The 26,267-nt window shown below is 50.0% G+C and overlaps 2 protein-coding genes across 2 annotated transcripts in view; one reads left to right on the forward strand and one right to left on the reverse strand.

The window, feature by feature from the left end:
- CYP4X1 (cytochrome P450 family 4 subfamily X member 1) overlaps positions 1-8,493 on the forward strand; it is a 46,654-nt gene extending 38,161 nt beyond the window's left edge. Inside the window, exons 9-12 of the mRNA XM_070405062.1 lie at positions 703-836; positions 5,118-5,182; positions 6,587-6,669; positions 7,746-8,493. Of these exons, the coding sequence (XP_070261163.1) occupies positions 703-836; positions 5,118-5,182; positions 6,587-6,669; positions 7,746-7,914 (451 nt within the window). The 3' untranslated portion in view covers positions 7,915-8,493. The remainder of the gene's footprint in view (positions 1-702; positions 837-5,117; positions 5,183-6,586; positions 6,670-7,745) is intronic.
- A 10,855-nt stretch (positions 8,494-19,348) lies between these two features.
- Positions 19,349-25,615, reverse strand: PDZK1IP1 (PDZK1 interacting protein 1). The gene is made up of 5 exons (XM_070403315.1): positions 25,601-25,615; positions 24,788-24,963; positions 22,524-22,632; positions 20,304-20,399; positions 19,349-19,756 (listed from the first exon to the last, which is right to left on the reverse strand). Exons 2-5 carry the CDS (start codon positions 24,852-24,854, stop codon positions 19,684-19,686), a joined length of 345 nt encoding a protein of 114 aa, XP_070259416.1. The 5' UTR covers positions 24,855-24,963; positions 25,601-25,615; the 3' UTR covers positions 19,349-19,683.
- Positions 25,616-26,267: the final 652 nt, after the last annotated feature.

Here is a 26,267-nt window from a genome sequence, read left to right on the forward strand (position 1 = left end):
TGGGTTTCTTGGAGATTCCCTCACAGGGACTTTGCAAGGGTGGAGCAAGGGAATTCTTGTCCTTAGAGTTCCCCTCAAGCTGGTTCCAGAGCTCTCCCTCTGACCAGTTCATTGGCCCACAGGACACATGGGAGCATTCTTGCTTCGTTCCTGTAGCTCTCCATTGCCTCTCTCTGTCTGTTCAGTCATGGCTTTTTCTATCCATCCTGTGCTCCCCAAACTCCAGGGAGCACACATCAGATCACCTAACCGATCCTCTTGAAGCCCCTTTGACTTAACATGGGAGGGAACCTCCCCATTTCTCCATGGTGCTCCAGCATTCCAACACTTCTCTTGAAAGCATTTTATTTTCTATCAAAACTCTCAAGCCTCTTCTCTTCAATCCTTAGCCATTCCTTATACATTCTGGATTTGTATAATGAGCTAAGGTTTGTAAAACTGGTTTTCAGAAATCTACTTAGCAAATCCTTTTCCAGGACTTTAGCACCTCACTTTGTAATGAGGATATTTGGCATCTGTTTGGTTCTTCATCCTCTGGGAAGGAGTTCCATTTTAAAATTCTGTTGCATACACAATTGGAAAAATAACTTTAACATGAGGATGATATTTACCAGGAACAAACATCAAGTAGGAAGAGAAATCCGTATTTACAAACTGGATGTGGAGTCTGAGTTCCTTTCCCTTCTTCCCTTGTATTCACAGGGACCATCTAGGCGAGATGACATACACTACAATGTGTATCAAGGAGTCTCTCCGATTGTTCCCTACAGTCTTCAGCTTGGCCAGACAACTCAGCCAGCCCATTACCTTCCCAGATGGACGCTCCTTGCCTGCAGGTCTTTGCACTCTTTTCTTAAGTAGCTAGAGATTGTGGGATCCTAGGGATCACAGTAAAAGACCAGTAGGTTTCTCAACTCTTGGAGAAGTCAAAAGACAATCCTAAAAGACACTGGGCTTAAGGTGGGGCACAGGAGGCATTGTCTGCGGGGGGGCGGTCCATCCTTGCTGCTTGACACAGTCGCTGCAGAGAAGAAACATCTGTACAGCATATGTTTCAAGGGACCTGGCGTATATGGCATACTGTTCTTAATATGTTTGCTCCCTTTAGCGCTATGTGTTTTAACCAAGGTCACCTCTCCGAGAAAGGTTGTTTCCCCAGGTAGGGATTTTTCCCTGAGGTTAGGGAGGGGATACAACCCCTTAACTAAGTGCCAGGCACTTAGTTAACTACAAACAATCACACTTAAGCTACATAATCTTTACTCCCTGGAATGGAGATAAGAAATGCCCTAACCCTTGCCATAAATTTGTGCAGAGCCTCACGAAAACTAATGAGACCCTCGATGCTACGATAAAGAAATTAGAAAGTAAGCATACACGGACTGAAATAAAGAATATTATACCCAATAGCAGACCAGAGGAGCTCAAGAATCAAACCAAAGATTCGTCAAAAAACACCCAATTGGAAAAACAAAATGAAAAAAGAATCCGAAAGTGTGAAGATAGTGTAAGGAGCCTCTGGGACAGCTTTAAGCAGTCTAATATCAGAATTATTGGAGTGCCAGAAGATCAGAGACAGCAAGATATTGAAAACCTATTTCAAGAAATAATGGCAGAAAACTTCCCCCACCTGGAGAAAGAAATGGACTTACAGGTTCAAGAAGCGCAGAGAACCCCAAACAAAAGGAATCCAAAGAGGACCACACCAAGACACATCATCATTAAAATGCCAAGAGCAAAAGACAAAGAGAAAATCTTAAAAGCAGCAAGAGAAAGAGGCTCAATTACCTACAAGGGAATACCCATACGACTGTCAGCTGATTTCTCAACAGAAACTTTGCAGGCCAGAAGGGAATGGCAAGAAATATTCAAAGTGCTGAATACCAAGAACCTACAACCAAGATTACTTTATCCAGCAAAGCTATCATTCAGAATTGAAGGTCAGATAAAGAGCTTCACAGATAAGGAAAAGCTAAAGGAGTTCACCACCACCAAACCAGTATTATATGAAATGCTGAAAGGTATCCTTTAAGAAGAGGAAGAAGAAGAAAAAGGTAAAGATACAAATTATGAACAACAAATATGCATCTATCAACAAATGAATCTAAGAATCAAGTGAATAAATAACCTGATGTACAGAATGAACTGGTGATTATAATAGAATCAGGGACATAGAAAGGGAATGGACTAACTATTCTTGGGGGGAAAAGGGGTGTGGGAGATGCGGGAAGTGACTGGACAAAAATCATGCACCTATGGATGAACACAGTGGGTGGGGAGTGAGGGTGGAGGGTGGGGTGGGAGCTGGAAGGAGGGGAGTTATGGGGGGAAAAAAGAGGAACAAATGTAATAATCTGAACAATAAAGATTTAAAAAAAAAAAAAAAAAAAAAAAAAAAAGAAATGCCCTAACCTTTGGAATAGAAATTGACAGGATTAAAATCAACTGGTATAAATACAGATGTAACAAGACAACAAGACACAGAACCCAGAGACAGAGAACCTAGAGAGAGAACCAAGAGATAGGACTTGGCAGGAGATCCATGACAGAACCTAGAGACAGAACCTAGCGAGAGAACATGGCAAAAGATCCTGGACAGAACCTGGCTACAGATCTTGGCTGGAGAACCTAGACAGAACATGGCGACCGAACCTGGCTAGAACCTGGCTGGAGAGCCTGGCTGGAGAAGCTGGATTGAGAACCTAGCAAGAGAACATGGCTACAGAACCTGGCTGGAGATCCTGACCAGAACTTGGCTGGATCCTAACCAGAACTTCGCTGGAGACCAGAACTTTGCTGGAGATCCTGACCAGAACTCGGCTGGAGTTCCTGGCTTGAGATCCTGGAGGGAGAACCTTCCGTCCACACCTTTGGGGACCCCTGGACCTGCTGGGATTGGCGCCAGTTGTGGGGTCGGCGAAGAAGGAATGGCACGGGGTCAGCGTTCAGTTGATCACCAAGTGATTAACTACCCGCCTGGCACTTAGTTAAGAGGTTTTATCCCCTCCTTAACTTCAGGGAAAAATCCCTACCTGGGGAAACAACCTTTCTCGGAGAGGTGACCTTGGTTAAAACACATAGCGCCAAGAAGGGGAGCAAACATATTAAGAACAGTATGCCATATACGCCAGGTCCCTTGAAACATATGCTGTGCAGATGTTTCTTCTCTGCAGCGACTGTGTCAAGCAGCAAGGATGGACCAGCTCCCGGCAATTGTCTTGGTCAGATGTGGGTTTCAGCGATTTTCCCAAAGGCACATAACCATTTGCAGCAAAACTATGCCCAGAACCTGTGTCATCAGAATCCGAACCCAGGCTTTCTTCCATTGTGGAACATTGTTTTAGAGATAATCCTTGTTTGGCTGAGTTTGAGACCCAGGCGAGACTTCATGGGAAATGAACACCATTATCTTTCTCTAGAAGACCCAAGGAAAGCTTTCAGCTTCTTCGTCATCACAATATCACCCTAATAAGTGATCAGCACTTAATATTTTACATAGAGCCTTCAAACATTTTATCTCATTTTTCCCTTGGAACATGATCTTAGCAAACAATCCTATAGTGTTTTGCAGTTTAAAAGCCCTTTCAAATACTTTTGGTGTCACCAAAAACCCGCTGGGGGACCCCAGTGTGCAGCCAGAAGAGCTAGAGTTCATGCAACTGTCCAGTGCCTAGAGCCCAGGGCTCTTCAGAACAACACAGGTTTCTGAGCAGGGTGGCTGGGAGGTTGTGGGCTCACATGAGGCATCCTTCACGTATCTGCTTCATTGTTCTATTTATTCTTGCCCTTGGAAACAAGCCAACAACCTATCAGTTACTGTGACATTGTTGATAGATCAAGAATTAATTCTGGTAACCAAATAATCCTAAATTTTCTCTCCTGTGTGGCTTTTTTTAGAATTTCCAAACTACATGAGTATTTGTCAAAATTCTTCACCCTCTGTATAGGAACAGCACCAACAGAAACTTGACATTGGATTTGCATGATAGAATTACAGCTCTGTTCTTATGTCCTCAAACTGTCCCCAATTGGTGCTTTATCGTCCATTAATAGATGTACAGTAGTCCCTGCTTATCCATGCTTTCATTTCCCCTGGTCCAGATACCCATAGTCGTCTGGGGTCTGAAACCCTTATTTTACTTAATAATGGCCCCAAAGCACAAGAATAGTGGTGCCAGCAACTCAGATATTCCAAGGAGCAGCTATAAGTGCTTTTTTAAAGAGAAAAGGTGAAAGTTCTTGTAAGCTGAGTTTGCTACGATCCTACCATAAAAACGAACTTTCTATTTGTGAAATTATAAAGAAGGAAAAGAAATATGTGCTAGTTTTGTTGTCGCACCTCAAACTGCAAAACTTATGGCCACAGTGTGTGATGAGTGCTTGGTTAAGATAGAAAAGGCATTAAATTTGTGGGTGGAAGACATGAACAGAAATCATGTCCTGCTTGATGGCAATGTGTTGCGCCAGAGCATTGAGTTTTAAGAAGACTTCAGCAAAGGGTCCACTAAAATGAGTGACACCCAGCCATTTACTGCCACTAAGGGATGTTTACACAGATTCAGGAATAGGTTTAGCATTTTGTCATCTCACATCATCACAAGAAGTGTGAGTGCAGTACAATAAGATTTTTGAAAGAGAGATGGCATTCACATAACTTCGATTACAGTATATTATTATAATTGTCTTATTTTATAATTAATTATTGTTAATATCTTACTGGGCTTAATTTATAAATTAAACTTCATCATAGGGTTTTGTACCATCCCCAGTTTCAGGGTTTCACTTGGGGTCTTAGAACGTGCCCCCATGGAGAAGGAGGGATCATTGCATAAGTGATTTCCAGAGGCAGCAGAAAGCATAAGCATGTTTTGATGTGATACCAATCGCTCTTTAAGATAGAGTCATGTGTTAAGTAGATCATTGCTTTGAAAACTCAGGTGCCACCAAGCGTCATCTTCCCACAGGACCTTCACTCCTGGCATCAGCTGCAGTGCCCAGAGCTCTGCCAGGAGCTAGCTCTTGTCCTTGTAGAAGAAAAGTCTTACTAAAGATGGTAGAGGAGTAGCCCACTGCTTAGTCTTTCTCCTGCAATCTCTGTTATCTCTCCCCTTTCTCAGGAGTGACCGTGTCTCTCAATATTTGGGCTCTTCACCACAACCCTGCCGTCTGGGAAAACCCCCAGGTATGACTGTCTTCCACATAAATACTTCAGAGAACCAATGCCATGCAATTCACTTCCTGTTAGCGCTGCATGGAAGTGGAAAATGATACAGCAAACAAAAATAAACATAAAAACCAAAAATGTCGAACTTTCCCGCTAAAGGAAAACGGTCCTTTCCCTCTATTCCTACCTTATCTTTGTTTTGAATGAACAAATTGGCCTAACGTCACACGGGCTGCTCTAATTGCTGCCGCCATTTACTCCGCAAGCTCTGCCACGCACTTACCTAGATATCTGCACGAGTGCCAATGGTCAGTAGTAATACAGGTCACTAAAGCCCCCTTTTCCTGGATTTCACAATCAGGGTTCTGGAAGGAAATCAAGTATCCCTTCATGCTGGGCAATTTGAGAAGAGTTTTATGAAGGAACTTTTGATAAAGGTATGGATTAGGGTTTAAAAAAAGCAAAATGGAGCAAATAACTGCCAAAGGGCTTACCACTTCCTGGCCTGGTGAGACACGGGAGAGAGGGTAACGAACCTGGAGAGAGAGAGCTTCTGGAAAAGGCCATCAGACAGGAGCCGTGGCTGTCAGTCAAGCATGCAGCCCACCTTAGACAACCTGGCAGGTAGGGGCCCAGGAAGTAAATACCCTGAATGCTCTCTCTCCTCCCACCCCTCAGGCCTCCTATCAATATATTTTCTTGGCCAAACCCAACAGAACAACATGTGGGTCAGCTTCTTAGAGCCCGAAGCAGGGAGGAAAAAGGATCTAGAGAGGCAAAAAAAAAGAGGTGTAGCATACCTGAGTTCCTTCATTCCATATTCTCAAAACTTTAAACACATGTTTGATGCTTCCTTTTACAAAAGCTGCTAGGGTTAAAGATCGGTTCCATGTAAGGGGAAGTTGGACTGCATATCCCAGTAACAATGATCATGCAATCATTTTGACTTGACTTCTAAGTAGGTGCTCTCTTACCTCCAAAGTGAAAACCATACCACTGGCCATAGCATTTCTGCTTTCCCCTTACTTAGTCTGGGTAGCAGATTAGTCATTTGGAAAGTCAGACATGGTCAGAGGTCTAGAGTTGCACTGTCCAGCGTGGTAGCTATTAGCACATGAGGCTATTGAGCACTTGAAATGTGGTTGGTCAAAACTGATGTGCTGGAAAAAATTCACACTGGATTTTGAACATGTACCCAAAAATGTGAGCTATTTCCTTAATAGCTATGTATATTGGGTAGATATTGGAATGATATTTTCTGTTAAATAAATTCCATGATTAAAATTCATTTCATCCTTTAAAAATGTGACTACTAGAACATTTGAAATTATATATGTGGTTCACAGTATATTTTGGTTGACTAGTACTAAAGTAGTAGCTTAAGAATGTGTTAATAGTGTTGGGGGTGACCTCTCATTTCAGGTCTTTGACCCCTTGAGGTTCTCTCCGGATAATTATGATAAGAGACACAGCCACTCCTTCCTACCATTCTCAACTGGACCAAGGTGAGGACAAGTTGAAGCTGTTGAAAATATACAAAAATGTTTACTTGGAGACAGCATTTTTCCTTTAGTCCCTCAGCTCTGTAAATTCTTCCATGGAGCCCTATCTTCTCACCTGACCATGAGGACAGCTTGGTGCCTAGTTGAACCTCTGAGAGGGCCAGTTAGTTTCACAAAGGACAATGCCCTCTCTATCACATCCTAGGTCAGTGATGGCGAACCTTTTGAGCTCGGTGTGTCAGCATTTTGAAAAACCCTAACTTAACTCTGGTGCCGTGTCACATATAGAAAATTTTTTTATATTTGCAACCATAGTAAAACAAAGACTTATATTTTTGATATTTATTTTATATATTTAAATGCCATTTAACAAAGAAAACTCAACCAAAAAAATGAGTTCACATGTCACCTCTGACACGCATGTCATAGGTTCGCCATCACTGTCCTAGGTAGTCATGCCTCAGAAAGCTATCCCATGAGACAAGCAGCTGCTCAGAGGCTCAATGTAGTCCACCCCCAATGCAAATGGGCTGCATTTATTTTTTTCTAATAATAGAAAAAGGTTTTTTTTATTTTAGCCTTATTGATGTATGCCTGACATATAAAATTCTAAGATCTTTAAAGTGGACATCATGATGATTTCATATACATCTTCATTGTGAAAAAATTCCTCCCCATCCTTCACCTCATGTATTTATCTGTGTGTGTGTGTGTGTGTGTGTGTGTGTGTGAAATACACACCACTGTGTAATTGTAACTTACATTCTTAGCCCATCACAATTATAAAATGCAGTGATATGAACGACAGTCGCCATGTTTTCCATCAGATCCTCACAGCAGAAATAACTCTGAGCAATGCCAAGTGCCACCTTGGTTAGGGAGACCCTTGCATTGGGGCCTCCCGGCTCACATTCTCTCAGGAGACCATGTAAACCCAAAGTACAAAAGTTTGTATGGCATTTAGAATGAACATGTTGCTTTACTGGGAGCATCAGACTTGCTCTTCTAGTATTGTATTGCAGAGTCAGGAGGGAAAAACGTTTGTTCGGGTATCTCTGCTTTTCTCTCGGTGTCTGCAGGAACTGCATCGGGCAGCACTTCGCCATGACTGAGTTAAAGGTGGCCATTGCCATGATTCTGCTCCGCTTCAAGATTACGCCCGACCCCACCAGGCCACTTACCGTTGTACCTAAGATTCTCCTCAAACCCAAGAATGGGCTTTACTTGTTCTTGAAAAAAATTTCCTAATGTTAGAGCCCAGGCTAGAATGATTATAAAATTAAATTGCTACTAATGATTCAAGAACATGGAAAGGAATCAAAGTATGGTGGGAAGGTCATGGGTAGGTGTGATAGAGGTCTCTGTGGAGCTGCATGTTATCCAAAAACATTCCTAGGAGACATAGGGTGTCACCTAGGTCTGTTTCTATATGATTTTGAGAGATTTTCCCATCTTTTCTGTTTGATTTTGGCTACTATTAATGCTATATACCAAGAAGTTTGATAAGAGACTTCCATTCATGTTCTGTTGTTTTTTAAAATAGCTTTCAGAATGACATAGTAACACGTGAATGTATTCTCACTATAAGAGATTTCCAACACTAGAAAAAGCATGTAGAATAAAAACTAAAAATCCATTTCACATAGCAAACCCCTCCCTGCCCTGGCAAATCCTGCTGCTTTTTCTAAAAACAGAATAGTTTGGTATGCATCCTTTCAAACATTTTCTTATACATTTCATATGTACATTTGTATGTACGTATTCTTATAGATGGGATCATATCCATATTGTTCTTGCTTTTTATCACTTAATAAAAATACATCTCATTCCCAATCCTGGCTCATGATGTACCATTATTTATTTAACTATTTTCCTATTAATAGATATTTAACTTATTTGTAGTTTTAAAAACATGCTTATTGACCATTTGTGTTTATTTTTGTTTTGTTCTCTATGATTTGTGCATCTTCTATGTTTCTTTTTCTATGAAGTTGTCTTTTCCTTATTGATTCATATCAGTTCTTCATATGTTATGGATAATAATCCTTGATTGTAACTGTTCTTTGTAATTTTTCTCATTTTCCTTTTTAAACAATACTTATGTTGTCAGTTACCATATAGAACTTCTACATTTTCGTGAAGTAACATAAACTTTTCTGCATGGTTTCTGGGCTTTGAGTATTAGCTAACAAAGCCTTCATTTGGAATATTGTCACGATAACCTTACATATTTTCCTGGTGCTAACAACTCTTGTGAAGCCTGAACATGAATTTCTTTTTTTTCTTTTTCTTTTTAAAATATATTTGTATGATTTCAGAGAGGAAGGGAGAAGGAGAGAGAGGTAGAAACATCAATGATGAGAGAGAATCATTGATTGGCTGCTTCCTACATGCCCCCTACTGGGGATTGAGCCTGCAACCGGCATGTACCCTGACTGGGAATTGAACCATGACCTCCTGGTTCATAGGTCTATGCTCAACCACTGAGCCACCACAGCCGGCAGCAATTTCTTAATGATTTTCAGATTCATCACTCATTTGATGTTTAAGTGCTTACTACATATCAGATCTTTTGATAAGCATTAGAGATTCAATGGGTTAATAGACACGGTCCCTGCCCTCATGGAGCTGGTATTCCGAAATGGAAGATGAATGACAGATAGTTACAAATTATATTAAGTGCCCTGAGGAAATGAGTGGGCTGAGCTACACAGTAATCAAGGGGAACTTACTTTGAATTGGTTTATCTAGAAAATTCTCTTTAAGAAGGTGACATATAAGTTGAAACCTGAAAGACGATCATGGAAGCTACCCCTACTTTTTCTCATGGGCCTCCTAGCAGCAAAATGATGGCACTTTGAAAGAGCATGAGTGAGGCCATGTGTCCCTGCCACACGTCTAAGAGGGAGAAATGGACTGGGAAGCGGGAGGTTAATGGTGAGTTGTTTTGTACACATTGAATGGGAGGTCCTGAAGGGCCCAGGAGGCAATGAAAACCCATGAAAAAGCCCTGAGCTGGGGAAGCTATTACCAAGCCACGTTATAATGCCACACTCGATGCTGCTATGAATATTTTTAACAAATATCTTTGTAAACTTGCTTAATGTTTTGTAAGATAAATCTTAGAAGTAGAATTTCTGGATTCGAGTTTATGAGGGCCCCCCATTGAATCTTCAATATAAGAATGTGAAAATACAAGTTAGACTTCTCTGGGCTACCAAGACAGGTCAAACTTACCCTCCTCCTCTGAACACGAAAAATATGTTCATCAAATAATTAATTACCTTGGGGAAAATTAAGAGTCCAGCCATTTTATGTGTTTATGTTGTCATTGAATCAAATGCCCCCAAATATTTTTTCCACTCATGGTACGACTGAAATTCTTCAAACACCTTTCCTAATCACTCTGGACACCATTATGAAGTGTGTCTTCAGTCACCAGGGCAGTGCTCAGGTGACTAAAAGACAAACAGTAAACTCATTCACCAGGAGCTATTTCATCCATGAGCATGCTGTTCCACCTCTTCTCTTCCAACATCTCCAGATCCCTCCTGGAGGCAAAATTTAACAAGACCAAACTCATCCACCTTGGTCAACACACTTTCCTGCATCACAATGACCTGGTTTACAAATCAGCCATCCGAACTTCCATTTTAATAACTATTGTCCGGTGGCCCATGAGCACACAGATTTTTCTTGGGCTTTGCGCTGCTTGAGACCTCCATAAACCGACCGGTTCCCTAAGACACAAACCCTGGTGATGGAGGCTTCCTCTGTGGTGGTTGGATAATATGTAGCATACAGGAAATCCTCAAGAAGTAAATGGAAGTTAAACGTGATGCAGGGCAGGGCTTTTAGAATCCCAAAAAAACTAACTTCCAGCCAGGGCTCTCTCTACTAAGGCCACACCCACACCTCCCCAGGGATTCCATCAATAGCCACTCCACTCAGACCCCCAACCTGGACAGAATCCCCCCTCTGCACAGGAAAAGGCAGGTTGCCTGACCAGCATCCATCTTCCCAGGGACTGTGTAAACTCTGCCACCTGGTTGCTATTCAAGATATTGCAAGCAATAGGGAGGGGAGGGGAGGGGAGGGGGCGGGGGCGGAGATAAAGAATAGGAACAAACTTGTGGCAAAAAAAAAAAAAAAAATAGAGCCATACATTTCGTAAGCAAACTTTTAGAAAGCGTTTGGCCTTAAAGCAAATTGGAATCCACTGCCCCCCTCGCTACTTACACTGTGGTGTAACGGAGTAAATGTAAAAGTATTCAACCCTTAGGAAACCAATAGTGAGCATGTACATTACATGACCCTCAGAAAGGCTTATCTTCTTTGATGGAGACATTACACTCCTGAGAGTCTGTCCTAAGGAAGAGCCATTACTTGAGAGGTTTAATGGAAAGGGTCAGGAACTGGGGCCATTCAGATAGAGGCAGTGTCGGAATACAGAGATCCATGGGGAGTGGCCAGGAATCAGCCCTTCAACCCGACCCCAGACAGGAACTGAGGTGGATGGGGAAAAGGAGGACCGGTCATTCAGGAGATGGTGGGGCTTCAGGGCAAGAGGCTGCGGTTGTGCTTTCCAGGTAAATGGGAGCCCATTGGGCTCAGCTGATCTGTCAACCACCCAGCGCAGCTGGCCGACTTGCACACTAATTCCAGACCTTACTTGGTAAAGAAGGAGCTTTGGGAAGAAGTAAACATTTTTGATATTCTCAGCTGGGCCAGGTGGCAGGAGTGCGCCTAGGGAAGGCAATAGCTGGTGGGCAATGGTAATGGGCTGTGGTTGGCAGACAGGGGGCTGTGCGTGGTGGCCCTGGGTCTACAGGATGCCAGGTCTTTACATTGGACTCTCACCGAAAATATGAAGTAGATTCTCTTTTAAATGTTCACTTAAGGAAAAGAAAACTGAGACCCAGAGAGGTTAATTGGTTGATGCATATTAATTCATCCAAAAACACCAAGCACTTGTTTTATGCTGGGACTATGCCAGATGCCTGGGGATGCCCTGTCCTCCAGGAGCTCACAGACAGAGCAGAGTCCACCCTGTGAGTGTGGTAGGGAAAGAGGTGTCAGAGAATCATCCTGAAGGAGGTGAGGACGCAGAAGGAAAAAGCATGAGCCCTGAACGTGAACACTGAGATGTGAAACAGCCTTGGAGGGGCGGGGCGGGTGGGAGATTAAAGTGTGCGGAGTCACAGAAAGCCTCCAGTGTGGCCATCTAGTGGCTATTCTAGATAGTGCAGGCAAAGCTGAAAGGAAGATAATGATGGCTGTTTTTAACCCTCACTGAACATTTACCAAATGCTTTCTATACGTATTTAACTCATTTACTCGTCACCACAAACCTATACGGTTGCTATAATTTCACCCTTTGTTTTCATATTCAAGCACTGAAAAATTGGCAGAGTGCGATTTGCCCAGGACAGTCTGGTTTCAGGCCCATGTCCACAGCCACTAAGCTGCACTGGCCTGGAGGTGTGAAGGGCTGACCCTGGTTGGCTGTGTTTGGGAAAGGTCTCTCTAGTGGAAGGATGGGGGGTGGTGTGAGGGTTCAACAAGAGTGAAAACAAAATAACCCCGGCAAGATGGAAACCGGAAGCAGGGGAGCTGGTGGTAGGGGTAAGGGAGGGACCTTCAGTGTGAATCCATCCCTGGCCTGGGTGGATGGGTGCAGATGCCACTAACAGGAACAAGGGCTTAGGTTGGTGAAAGTCCAGGAATTCTATTTTGGACCCGAGGTGCTTGAGGAGTTGAGAACAAGGCAACAGTGTCCTGGAGGGGATGGGGCTGAAGGCGAGAATTTGGAAGTTGATACTTCAAAGGAAGTACTATAAATAATGGAGTGGATGAGGTCCCCAGGTCATTCTTTGAACAAGTATTGACTGGGGACCTCCTGTTTTTTCCAGCTTGTGCTGGACACACAGGGCAGATGAGGTCTGTGTCTCACCGAATCCAGAGTTCACAGTGTTGTCCAGAGAGCAGCGCCATGACCAACGTGGGAGCCTGGGGGGCTGAGGGCAGGTGGTCAGGAGCAGCTCCTCAAGAAAAATGGCTCCTAGCCTATTGTGTTAGGAGCAGGGGATCAAATAAGACATTGTATCTTGTAACAAGAAGATGGGACTATACCAGTAGTGCCCGTGGTGAGAGCAGTCTCTGCAGAGTGTTGGGTGTGAAAGACATGGAGTGAGTGGGAAGGATGGAGTCAGAAACAGCAAATGCCCACCACTTCTCTTAGACTCTTGAAGGGGCCTCTCTCCGCTTTCCCAGATGCAGCTTTCCAAGGGGACTGTAAGGGCTGTGATGGTAAGCATTCTGTTTTCTTCTTCAGCTCCCATTTCTCTCTCTCTTTCTCTCTCTCTCTCTCTCTCTCTCTCTCTCTCTCTCTCTCTCTCCCCTTATTTTCTCCTCAAGACAATGGGTCCAGTTACACAACCTGATCGGATCAGAATGGGGCTTCGGTCAAAAAGCATCCTACAAGCCATACGGAAGCCTTCAGCTTCGTGTGGAAATCACCATCACTGTGCTCGGGTGTGGGGGAAGTCCTTTGTTTCGGGACATTAGCTCTTAGGGCATGGAAGAGGCTTCCATCAGCTTTCTCTGCCCACTGGAGTTCCCTCTCCTCCCTGACCCTTTCCCCACTTTTCCAGTACCTGTCTTCACCACCCTCATCCCACACCCCCAAGTTTACAGCTGGAACTGGTTTACAGCCCAGTTATTCATTTGCAAAGTCCGTGTACAGACTGTACCGGCCTCAGCAGTGCAGAACGAGCCTGTGCAACCAGCCCCATTGTGGTGTTGCCTCCAAAGGTCCAAGAGAGCAGCTGGGCCCAGCATATTCTGTACCCTCCAGCCATGCAGAGCCTCTAGACCAGCTGTGGGCAAAGTACAGCCCGCGGGCCGAATCCGGCCCGTTTGAAATGAATAAAACTTTAAAAGAAAAAAAGACCGTACCCTTTTATGTAATGATGTTTACTTTGAATTTATATTAGTTCACACAAACACTCCATCCATGCTTTTGTTCCGGCCCTCCGGTCCAGTTTAAGAACCCATTGTGGCCCTCGAGTCAAAAAGTTTGCCCACCCCTGCTCTAGCCTGCCTCTCACCCTGACTTGCTACATGAATTGGGCAAGTGCCATCCCATCCAAGTCTTCAGGTTCCATGGTGCAAAATGGGCTGGGCTTAAGGATTTTGCTAGCTCTTACACACTGTGGTCTTGCATCCATGTAATAATAATAAAAATAGAAATAAATCACTAATATTTATTGTGCGATAACTGTGCTAGACACTATTCTATGTATTTTTTTTAATCCTCACCAAAGGACGTTTTTTTATTGTGTGTGTGTGTTTGTTTTTTGTTTGTTGTTGTTGTTGTTTTTAGGGGGGGGGACAGAGAGAGAGAGTGAGAGAGAGATTGGTTGCTTCCTATATGTGCTCCAACCAGGGAACAAACCTGCAACCTAGGTATGTTCCCTAACTAGGAATCAAACCCACAACCTTTTGGTGTACAGGACAAAGCTCCAACTGAGCCACCCTGCCAGTGCACTATTCTATGTATTTTATGTGCAGTTTCTTTTCATTGTCACGACATCTCTTATTAGATAGCCCCCATTTACTGCCCCAATTTACAGATGAGTAAGCCAGAGCTCTGGGGTGGAGTTGACTTACCCAAGGTCACAGATACTAAGTGTCAAGGCGGCTGAATCGGGCTGTCTGACCCAGACCTGGGCTCTAAACCTCCCACTTGAGGGCAAAATCCCTGGCTCAATTACTAACTGCTCACCTGAGCTTCAGACCTGAACTGAGAACCCATTGTCCTCCTCCGTCGCCTGTAGATGCCACACCGCTCCTAAATGCCATGTGTCCATAAATGCAGTCACCCGCACACATTCCTGCTTGTCCTCTGGCACCTGCCATTCTGGGTGCTATTCCCTAGCCTATATTGGGCCTTTGTGAGAATCAGAAAAAGGCGCCCTCCCCTGCAGGCTGACCCAGGCCCGAGCCAGCTTGCAAGGCCTGGGGAGTGGAGGCACAGGCTGCACAACCTAGAGCAGTGTCCCGGCTCTATCATCTTCCACTTTGCTCAGGACCGTACTGGGACTCATCCCCTTTGACATAACTCTCTCTCTCTCTCCTGCCTCTCCAGGGGGCTAAGGTCTGCAGCAAACATGGTGTCCTCTGAAATAATCCCCCAGGGCAGAAGCCACTGGGCATCCAGACAATTTCTGGAAGGGTCACAAGAGGAGCCCTGGAGGCCTAGCTGCCCTTGAAGTCCATGGGAAGATGGAGAAAGGAGCTGGCACAACCTGTAGGGCAGTGGTTCTCAACCTGTGGGTCGCGACCCCTTTGGCGGCCGAACGACCCTTTCACAGGGGTCGCCTAAGACCATCCTGCATACCAGATATTTACATTACAATTCATAATAGTAGCAACATTACAGTTATGAAGTAGCAATGAAAATAATTTTATGGTTGGGGGTCACAACATGAGGAACTGTATTTAAAGGGCCAGAAGGTTGAGAACCATTGCTGTAGGGGTTCCTAGGGACAAGCCATGGGAGGGTCTCTGGTCCCAGTGCCTAAGGGGGAAGAGCCCCACCTGAAGCTCAAGTTCAAAGGCTACACTGAATCTGCTCTTCCTGTGAAGTGTGCAGCCACCAGATGGCAGCCAAGGTTACAGGCAGACCAAAACCACCCCCCCCACACACACACACACAAAATAAAACAAACAAACAAAAATCTGAAGGCCAGAAGGAACAATGATGTTCAGAAGAGCTTGTCACCGATCCCAGGACCTTCAACGAGAGAGAGAGAGAGAGAGAGAGAGAGAGAGAGAGAGAGAACATGTGTGTGGGTGTGCCCATGTCTGTATGCACCTGTGTGGGATTGAGGGGTATGGACAGATTTACAGCTGGACAGATAGCTGCGGTTTAGTTCCTTCCTTCCTTTGAGTCTCTTCACCAAGCCCAGGGCTTCCCTTCCCCTGAGTTCAACCCTGTCCTGGGTGCTAGTGACACACAGAGGGAAGTGACCCCATTCTTGCCCTTGAAGAGCAATCAGGCTGGAGCTGGACAAAGGCAAGTAAACAGACAGCAAGTTTCGGGGAGGCTGGGGGAGTCCAGAGCAAGCACCTAACTCAGGGGTGGTGGGAGGAGCTTCCCAGAGGAGTGACATCTAAGCAGGGCCTAGATCAGGGGTGGGCAAACTTTTTGACTCGAGGGCCACAATGGGTTCTTAAACTGGACCGGAGGGCCGGAACAAAAGCATGGATGGAGTGTTTGTGTGAACTAATATAAATTCAAAGTAAACATCATTACATAAAAGGGTACAGTCTTTTTTTTTTAGTTTTATTCATTTCAAACGGGCCGGATCCGGCCCTCGGGCCGTATAGTTTGCCCACGGCTGGCCTAGATGGTCTTCTGGCAAGTCCTGGGTGCCACAGTAACATGCATTATCTCCTTCCTCCCTCAGCAGCCCTGAGGGAAGACTTGACAGAACCAGTTTGCTGGCAAGTGGGTGGAGCACCTGAATGGTCCCACCAGCAGTGAGACCACAGCTGGAATCTGAACCCAAGTCTGCAAGACTCTCACGCTCAAAGCCTTGGCCACTGTGTGTTCTTCCAGGGACTGAAAACTGGAAGGAGAGGTGGGGGTGGGGATGGGGGCAGGGGGTCCAGGCCCCTGGTCAGATCTGGAGGGGGGTGAGGGGGGGGGGGGGGGCAGGTGCTTCCTGCCCTGGTCCCAGAGCAAGTCTGACAGCTCCAGCCATCTGACTCACCTGTGGGGTTGGTCCAAGGGGACAGGGCAGAGTGTGTGTGACTTGGGTCACATCCCCTCCCAGTGACACTCCGCACCCCACACCTCACCTCTACCCAGCAGTAGTCCAGATCTGATGGCTCCTGGAAGCACAATACGCAAGTAGTACTTCTGCTCATTATACCCTGAGCATGAGTGAAGTAATCTTGGAAATCATCTCGATGGCCTGGCGCTCTGGCCTGTATGTAACAGGGGACACTCAAGATAGAACTCCAGGCTGGAAGTTCCTCCTCACGTCTAATTGAAGTAAGCTGTGCTGCAATCTACCTTAGATCTGCAGTTCCTGGGTGGAGCCTGCAGGGCCTGAATTTGGGCGTAATCTACTCTGTAACCCTGTGAAATCCACACGTGTTAGGTAGAGGAAGAAAAAGAAAGGTGCAAATCCTATTCCAGGAAGTAGGAGGAGCAAGAATGAGAGAGAGACCCAGCTGGCCCTAGAGCCAGGATGTGCGCAATTTGAGCGTTCTGCCCGGAGAGCAAGTGGAGGGGGGGCGGGGTGGGGGGCGATGATGCGGCACAAGGAAGGGAGACTCCATGAGGGACTTTCCCCTCCACGGGTCACATCAGGGCAGCTTGGGCCTGTGCGGAGGGTGGGGGTAGAGGGGAGCAACAGGGAGAACCAGCTGGAAATAGAGAAAGGATGCAATGGGAGAGGGGACGGTGAGCGCCGAGCTCAGGTGGAGGGAGCAAGGGAGACCGGCGGCGGCAAGGAGATGAAGATAAGAACAAAGGCCAAGAGACGCCCCCAGAAAGAGACAAACCGTGATGGAGATCGGAGATCGATAAAGGCTGGGAGAGCCGGTCGGGGTGGAGAGGTCCTAAACCGGGAGAAAGGAGTGGGAAGGAGGCGGGAAGGCGCAAAGCAGCACCGGCCATGTGGGGTTTCCTGCGCGCCCACCCCACCGCCCCGCGCGGCTCGGGCCCGCCCCCTCATCTGTCACTCCCGGAGCTTGGAATCCCCTCCGCCCCAGCCCACGGGCTCCCTCCCCAGACCCGTGAGCGCCGCCCCCTCGGGACGGGCTGTGCCGCCCGGATAGATGGTGGGGGGCCCAGCTGGTACGTTATCAGCCTCCTCCAGGAGCCAGCCTGAGCCGCTCAGCGGCTGCCTGTCGGAGATTAGGCCCCCGGAGGGTCATTAAGCGCCGCCCTGGCCCGAGCCCAGCCTCCTTTCCCTCCCTCATCTGGCCAGTCGGACAGGTGGGAACCAGCGATAAGGATTGGGGGCTCCAGCAGTTCTGGGGCCCACAGCCCCTTGCCCCCTGCCCCCTGTCAGGGCAGGAACAAGGGGGGAGGGGGGGAGTAGAAAGGTCAGTGCCAGCCCAGCACCTGCAAGGACCCCCGGAGTTCCCACCATCCCGGTCCTGCCAGCATGGGGCGGGGCTGAAGAGGCCCCGGAACCTGGGCAGGCCCCTGCGAGCCCATCCCACCTGGTAGAACCTAACAGGTGAGAGGCACAGGCTTCACTTGCTGCAGAGGGGGGATGGTTCTGCCTCTGGGCCCTAGCAGGCCTCGGGGCGGACTCAAACCCACCCCACAGTGGCAAGGAGAATCGGATCCAGGCAGCCAAAGCTCAGACCTGAGGCTGGAGAGGAGGAAGAGGTAATCTGCCGCTAGGAAGTTCCCTCTATCCTTCAGTCCCCCAGCTCTGCCCTCTGGTCTAATCAAGGAAGACTTCCTAACGGAAGAGGAACCTTGTTTGGGCCAAGAAAAAAAGGAATATGCAGAGTTGAAAACTAGCAGAGGTGGGTGAGGAGGCATCGGCCCAGGGGGTGGCTGCTTGAAGTACAACTCCCAGGCAGTATTTCTGCTCATGATACTCTGAGCATGAGGGAAGTGATCTTGAAAATCATCTTAATCATCACTTGAGCAAAAGCCTAGAGGGGGGATCACAAGAGCTACCGCCACAATTCACTGAGCTGAAGCTCAGAGAGGAGAGGAGATTTGCCCAAGTCCACACAGCAGAGAAAGGGTAAGCCTGGGGCAACGACCCTACCACCCTTCTGTCCGGGTCTCCCCATTGCTGCAGGCTGCAAACCCCAGTGAGGAGAGAAGGGATAGTCCGGACTTCAGATGGGTCGCCCAGGGCATCTGAGTGAAGCCTTAGAACAGCAGAGGCATGGCTACAAACGGTGACGTGAAGACGCTGTGACAGGTTGGGACAGTCGGCAGAGGGAGATCCTGGGGACAAGTGGTCTGCCTCCTACCTTGCAGCCCCACTCCTCTGCATCTGGGGGTGCTCCGGGGTGAGTCTGACTCTGGTTGTCACCCCAGACAGAGAGACAGAGGCTGTTCCCATAAGAATGACAGTCACAGAAGTGAGGGGCCTGCAAAGTCAGCCAGCAGCTAAGTCATGCCTCCTCTCTCTCCTTCCTGCTTCACTCTCACAGGGAGCTTGACTCCACCCCCACCCCACCCCCATCCCCACCCCAGGACTGGTTCTGTGGTGAGACTGGCCAAACCAGCCACAGAAGGGAAGCTGAGTTCAGAGAGGATGGTGACTCTTCCCAAAGTCACACAGCAAGTTGGTGGAGCAGCGGGCACTCAAATCTGCGCTTCCTAAGTCCCTAGTCCAAGACTCTTTCCCATGCAGGAAGCCCACCCAGAGAAGCTTGTGGAGGGGGGTGGAGCTGAATGGGTGAGATATAAGTGAACCCACCACAGTGCCAGGCAGCATGGCGGGAGGGGGTTGTGCTGCCTGGAATAAGGGTGGAGTGGTGAGCTCCCTGGACCCACGGGGCCTCCTAGAGAGGGCTTCCTGGGTAACCCTCCAATGCCTCCTGGAGAGCAGCGTTGGTACTGATTGTCTCGATTCAGAACACAAGGTAGGGGCTGCCTGAGGGGCTGTTTCTGAGCCCTGGGAGCCTCCGAAGTACAAAAAGATTTTATTCACAGAAATAAGGCCATTTCCACAGTGAGGGGAGGAAATGTAGGCAGGATGGGAGGTGCTGAGCTGACTGTCTCCTTCAGAAGGGTCTCCTGAATTGAATTGAGTGGGAGACCCCCCCCAGGAGACCTCAGAGCCACAGCGGAGCCCCATCCCAGGCACAGTCTGAGTTCCGAAGGAGGATTCATAGGAGGGTGGGGTGGGGTGGGGTGGGGTGTGGTGGAGAAGTCGGCCTGTTGCTGTAGATTCCTGCTCAGAGGCATGACATTGATTCCAGGCGCCCAGGATCAGCGCTGGGGGCCACCGGCAAGTGGGGTCACATGGGGGTGCTCCGGACCTTGCCCTCCTCCTCCCGGACATTCTCATAGGCGTTCTCATGCTCGTTGGACCTGAAAGAGGGTGACAGGGGTCATTACATCTTCCCTCCCATCGCCTTCTCCCTGCCCCATCCTGCACTTGTGAGAACAGCATCTTTCAGTGGAGACTTTTGAGTCCCAGAAGGGGTTCCCCTGACCACATCTGGTCTTGTGCACCTGACACTGGAGGTCTCTCATTACCACCTCCCTGAACCCCTCCACTGAGCCCCTCCACACAGGCCCCACTGAGCCCCCTAATGAGACCACCTCCCCACTGAGCACTCTTCCCACAGAGTCCCCCCCTCTCCTCTCTTTAGAGTCCCTTTCCCCACTGCATCCTTCCTGAGCCCCAATCCACTCACTGAGCCCCTTCCCACACCAAGTCCCTATCCCCTTCCTCTCCCCAAACTAAAGCTTCCTGTCCCCATGGACCTGCGGTCCTCATCAAGCCCCCGGCGCTCACCAGTCCCCTCGTGCACCCTCTCTCCTCACTGAGCCCTGCCCCGCAGGAGTCCCATCCTCCCCTCCAGCTCCGGCAGAAGCACCTGGTCCTGATGTCCCAGCCCCTGGAGCCCCTCACCTGAAGCTGGCCGCCATCGAGGAGTACTTTCCTTCCGTTCCTGCCAGGATCCCATCTTCCTTGTTGCCAACGGTCACGACCATGTTCACGGGCTCCCTGGGGACAGGATTCATCAGGAGAGCTCTCTGGAGCCCCTCCCTTCTTGTACCCCTTTCTCCCCACGTCCAGTAAGGCCTTGTCTGGGCTCTGGTACTCACAAGTCCAAGGGCAGAGGCTGCTGCCCCTTAGCAGAAGCCCCTCTCTCCTGTGGGGTCCCTGGCAGCACCTGATTCTGGCCCCACTCCATAGACCCTCACACCTTTCTGCCTGCTCTACGGTGGGAGCCACAGGTCGCAGCCCAAGACTGGCAGCCTCCCTTTGCTGTTCTTCTGGCTCAGCTTAGCCCCAGACCAGACCCCGCAGGACTCAGGGTCTGCTCAAGATGTCCACAGGGCTTTCCCAGGCAGCAGGAGCACCGTGGTCACCAGCCACTGAAGACAGAGCTGGGATCAGTGGAGAAAGGGCAAAGCTCCTGGCCCCTTATTTAAGACTAGAGGCCTGGTGCATAAAATTCATGCACTCAGGGGTGGGGGATCCCTCAGCCTGTTCTGCGCCCTCTCGAAGTCTGAGAGCCCCTGGGGGATGTCCAACTGATGGCTTAGGTCTGCTCCCCTAAGCCAGCAGTTGGACATCCTTAGCGCTGTCGCGGAGGTGGGAGAGTCTCCTGCCACTGCCTCTGCACTCACCAGCCATAAGCCCAACTTCTGGCTGAGCGGTGCTCCCCCTGTGGGAGTGCACTGACCACCAGGGGTAGCTCCTGCATTGAATGCCTGCCCCCTGGTGGTCAGTGTGCATCATGGCAACTGGTCGTTCCGCCATTTGGTCGATTTGCATATTAGCCTTTTATTATATAGGATTAAACCCCTTGAGTGTGGTCTGTGTCCCACCTCCCTGGAAACTGCTTTCCTGAGGACCCCAGGGAGCCTTACTACTGCTCATCTTGCCTTGGACATTCCACAGGCTGCTCAGACTTACTGTGTCCCAAATTAAACTCAGCAGTTGCCCCAGCTCTGCTTTTGTGTTCTGTGTCTCAGGAGTGGTCTTGTCAGAAGGCTAAATGTTTCCCTGTCCTTCCTCCCTCTTGCCTGCTGCTGTCTCCATCCCTCCATCCCAGGGGGTCTGATTCCTAGGCAGCAGACAGACTAGACATGTCACCTCTCTGCATTCCCTTGTCACCTCCATCATCCAGACTCTCTCCTGACCTCATGCCCAGCCTCCGAATTGCTCTCCTTGCACATGCCCACTGAGGGCAACCAGAACTTGCACTTGCAAACTTGCACTAGATCCCCACCACACTAGGGAGAAGCCCATGGTTCCGCATATTGCTGTGCAGGGGTCTGCTTGGCCTGGGCCGTGCCTTCATCACTGGCCTATCTTGGACCTCTCTATCCCTCTCTCCACCCATGAGATGTTGTGTTTCTCAGTGGGCTGTGCAGGGCTACTCCTTGCACTGCGGCCCCAGACCATGTGGGTGAGAGCTGGGGCAGCTGCAGCCTTGCCCCGGGGTTGGCAAATGCTGAGTGGGCCAGGTTTCAGCCCAGCCCCTCTACCTCGGTGCCCTGCCCTTAACTCAGGACCCCAGGGCACTCTTCTCTGACTCCAGTCTCCATTCCAGGCCACCCTATCCTGAGACTGGCTTTGGGGTAAAGGTGCAGCGGAGGCCTTCTTGGACCACCCCTGCTCTCCAGATGGGTCAGGCCTGCACCGCACTCTGCTCTCCCCTTAGGGGCAGTACTTGCACTTCTGCAGGCTGCTTTCAGATCTGCCTCCCCTGCCAATGGAGAGCCTGTGAGCACAGGGGTACCTGTCCCACTGCCCCTCTGTACCCCCGCGTGTGGCACGGCAGCTGACCCCAGGGAAAGACAGAGCCTTCCTTTCCAGAGGTTTCACAGCCCCCATCGTGGGCTGGACAGCTGTATCAACTATACAGATAGACTCTGAGAAGAGGAGCCATTTCCCCACCCTCCCAGTGAGTGAGCACCGAGCAGTGGGGCCTCACAGGCAGGTCTGGGAGCCAGTGAGCTGGTGCTGTAGCCCAAGACGTCGGGCCTCAGTGTCCCTTTTACACCATGAGAGGACTGGACCCTGGGTTTCTACTGGAGCAGTAGCCATGGTCCTGGGGCCACCCTGCCCGTGGTGGTCCAGCCCCCAGGGTCCCCAGGGTCCCCAGGAAGCACTCACGGCTCTTCTTGGCACCAGAAGTGGTTGACAGCAAAGGCGATTGCAACAAGAACCAGGAACACGGCCATGGCGATCAGGCCCTGCATCCAGGGCTGCAGGTTCCCCAGGCCTGGAGGAGGGGAGTGGGGGTGCTACAGTGATCTGGCCACAGTGGGGCTGTGAGTACAGAGTAGGGGGAAGGGCCTCCCACCCCAAGGGCTGGGGCCTGTGCTAGAGGTCATCAGCCAGCTGCCAGGGCCAGAGGAGACCTTCTGGGTGGCAGGGGTGGGAAGGAGGACCCATCTGTCACTCCACTGAGCTGAAGAAAGAAATGAAGGTTTGGAGGAAGGAAGACAGGAGTTCAAAGGAGGAATGAGGAACTGAGGAGGGAACAGGCCTCATAACACTGTGTCTGAGGTCCAGGCGGCCCAGAGCCCCATCATCATGGGTCACCTGCAGGGCCCCATAGGGAGTGTCTGGGCCACAGGGACCAAAGGGCAGCCCCCTGGACAGCCAGCTTAGGCCTGCCACCCAGGGGTGGCCACCCTCCTCCCTGGCTCCCAGCAGGCTGGGCAGCCCAGCGCTGACAGACAGGGCTGGCATCTGGAAAATCCTGTTCTGTAGCAGGAGGGTTCCTAGTGCTGGGTGGGGCATGGGAATGAGAGACAGGCTTGCTGCTCAGCTATGGGTGCCCAGGTGCCCAGAGAGAGTGGGGGGTGGGACAGAACGCGAGACAGAGGGGCTCTCCTCTGGGTCTTCGGGGCCAGGAAGGAAGCTTCAGAACCTGACCCCTTTCAGCTCCTCCAGCTCCGTGCTCAGGGGGTGAGGCCCTGCCCATGCACATCTCTGCCTTCTGACCCTTAAGGGTTATGTTTAACACTTGAAACCACCTCTATCCCTCAGGATTTCTCAGAAGTCTCTGTCCTCAGCCACTGGCAGCCCCAAAGGGCTCTTAACTGCCTGGGCATCACTGTGCCCCGTGAGCCTGAGGAGCCTGGCCCCACAGAGGACATGCACACATCAGCAGGGAGAGGTCTCAGGAGGGGACAGAGGCTAGCAGGAGGCTTCAGAGGGGTCCTGCCTCCAGCCCAAAACACCAGCATCCTAGTGCCATCCTCTATTTTGAGGCACCAGGCCGGGCATCAGAAAGCTCACTCTGACTCACTCTCACTAGAAAGTCCTTCCTTAAGTCTACCCTAAAGCCTCCTGCAGGAGTGAAGGCCCTGCCTCTTCTCAGCTCCCTCTGAGCCGGCAGGTACTGGGAAGGAGGCGGAGTTTTGGAACTCTGGCCTATGGCCAGGACAAATCTTGCTTCTCTTCTTGGGTAACAGAAGATTCACAGTGTGGTTACCCTGAGTTCCATACTTGCCACAAAGCAATGTTTTGGAGTCTTTGTTTCCCCTAGAAGCAATGGTTTAGACACATTGTTTCCTCAGGTTAGTGGTTGCTCAAGGATTGGGAGTTAGGGCTCAAGCCTTTGGGGGGGCCCTCCTTGCTTCCTCTGAACTCTGCAGCCAACTCCCTCCAGACACACCATATGGCTCTGGGGTGAGACGCAGAGCAAGGGGCAGAGTCTGGGTTAGGAGAGAAGAGTCCAGACTTAGGCTGCAGATGTAGCCTCACAGTGCAGGGCAGACACCAGATCTTGGAGTGTGGTACCTCACTGGTGCCAAGCTCTTCCACGCCCCTGACACGGCAGCCACAGTGGGAGGTAGGCAGGGCGGCTTTATTGTCCTCATATTATGGATGAGAAAGCTGAGTCTCAGAGAGGGGTAGTGATTTGCTCAAGGCCACACAGCAAGACAGAGGCAGAGCTGGACAAAGAACTCAGGTAGGTGGTGGGGGCCACACTGGAGCACTGTCCCCTACCAAAGTCCAGGAAACTAAAATGAGGGCTTATGCCAAAGCCATGGGCACAAGTGACAGCTTGGCCCCTCCCCTGGCACAAGTGGCTCAGCCCAAACCCTGCTCCCAGGACCCAGCCATCTCTGGGGACATTCCTGCTCCTAGAGCTTGTGTCTCAACTCCTCTCCCCCATCCTAGACCCGACATTTCCCCTGTTGCCTGCACTTCTCACTCATGGAAAAGAGTCTCAGGCAGAAATCTGGCTCCAAGTTCTCGGCCTTTGGAGGTTCCTCCACGACTCCAGTCTCTGCTCCCCTGCCCAAGCGGCAGGTGTCAAGGGTGGTGACAGAGGCCAGAAGACACCCCTCATCCACACCTGGGTACCAGCACCCAGCCCAGCCCTCCGCACCACAGCCACCGCGGGCCAGTCCTGTGCTCACCTTGTTGACAGCTGGCAGGTGGCACTGCGGAGAGCAGGCCCAGAATGAGCAGGCTGAGGGCTGACATGGCTGCAGGCAGCTCCTAGGCCTCCCCTGGGCTCTTGGAATCTGTGAGGTCTGTGGGTGTGTGCTGAGATCAGCCAGAGCGTAGCCCCACAGTCTGGCCCCGAGAGGAGCTGGTAAGGAAGAAGACGAAGTGGGAGGAGGAGGGAAGTGCAGAGAAACTGCCCTCCCTCCCATGGTAATGAGCTGCCAGGCCTGGCCTCCCTGGCGGGTGCCCAGCCCATGGGAGCTGGCATGTGAGGTCACCTTTCAGAGTCTGGCTAAGGAAGTGGGTCTACAGACCAGGGGATGTGGGGAGAGTTGGGACCTCACCTCCAAGCCCAAGGCCTCCCCAGAGTTTTTACATCGACTCCCCCTTCCTGGCAGGAAGGCTGGGCTCTGGGAAGAGAGTGACACATTATTGCTTCTGCCCTGAATGAGCCCATTGGGTGGGGCCCTTTGGAAGGCAGACAGGAGGATTGAGAAATTTGCTGGTTGGCTGGGGGAGAGTGGGGTAAACCCCAGAGGCCAGGGAAAGGTCAAAGCTACCCCTCCCGCAGAGCCTGGCCTATTTCCTGTTCTCCTCTCACCTGTCCCTACTCAGCCCAGACCCAGTCCTGGGACACAGTCCTGAGTCACAGTCCTGGCTTCTGTCCCTCTATGCCTGCCCGGTGCTGCACAGTAGCTCTCTAAATCCACCCTCTCCCATGGGGGTCACGACAGAGGGCCTGAGGTTCCCAGGCCCCAGCTTCTCTACCCAGCCCCGCTGACCTGGCTCAGTTCAGCTCTTCCTCTTGGCCCCAGATGTGGTTCCTGGGATCTGGGTGGAGCTTCCCTGGAACAAGATCTGGGCTTGGTCAGAAGTCTCTCCACATACGTCTGGCCCACTTGCACCCATCTCAGGGAGACGAGTAGGGGAACACAGCTGGGCTGTGGAGGACAAAGGAAGGACACCCTCAGGTGTCAAGGTCCAATCTGGGGCTCTGGACCCCCGAGCCTCAACCCTCAAAATCACATGGAGTTCATCGGGCCCCAGCTCAGGACTTGAGAATGACCCAAGTGCCTGTCGAGGCCTGGGGCCAAGGTTATGCTGGGTCTCCTAACCCCCTATGCCCTGGGACTAGGGGAAGCCAGAGATGCTTAGAGTCTAGCTCCATAGACACCAAGAAAGAAGGAGCCAGCAGACAGGGGCAAAGTCTCAGAGGTGGAGGGTCCCCAGAAGCCAGAGCATGAACTAGAAATCCCTCCACAGCTTCCCTGGCCAGAAGCCACCAGACTGCTGCTCACAGGACCTCCTGGGCAGCCCTTTCTCCTGCAGGACAGGTCTTCTAGGGCTGACGCTCAGACTTTACGCCTCGTCCCTGCTTCCCCAATTGCATGGGTGTGGGTGTGCACATGCCAGTGCAGTGGGCCCATTTCCATCCAAAGATGGGGTGTC

This window comes from Myotis yumanensis, unplaced genomic scaffold, assembly GCF_028538775.1.
Source record: "Myotis yumanensis isolate MYYU_CA2020_CCGP unplaced genomic scaffold, mMyoYum1.0.hap1 SCAF_2, whole genome shotgun sequence".
In the NCBI taxonomy this organism is placed as follows: Eukaryota; Metazoa; Chordata; class Mammalia; order Chiroptera; family Vespertilionidae; genus Myotis; species Myotis yumanensis.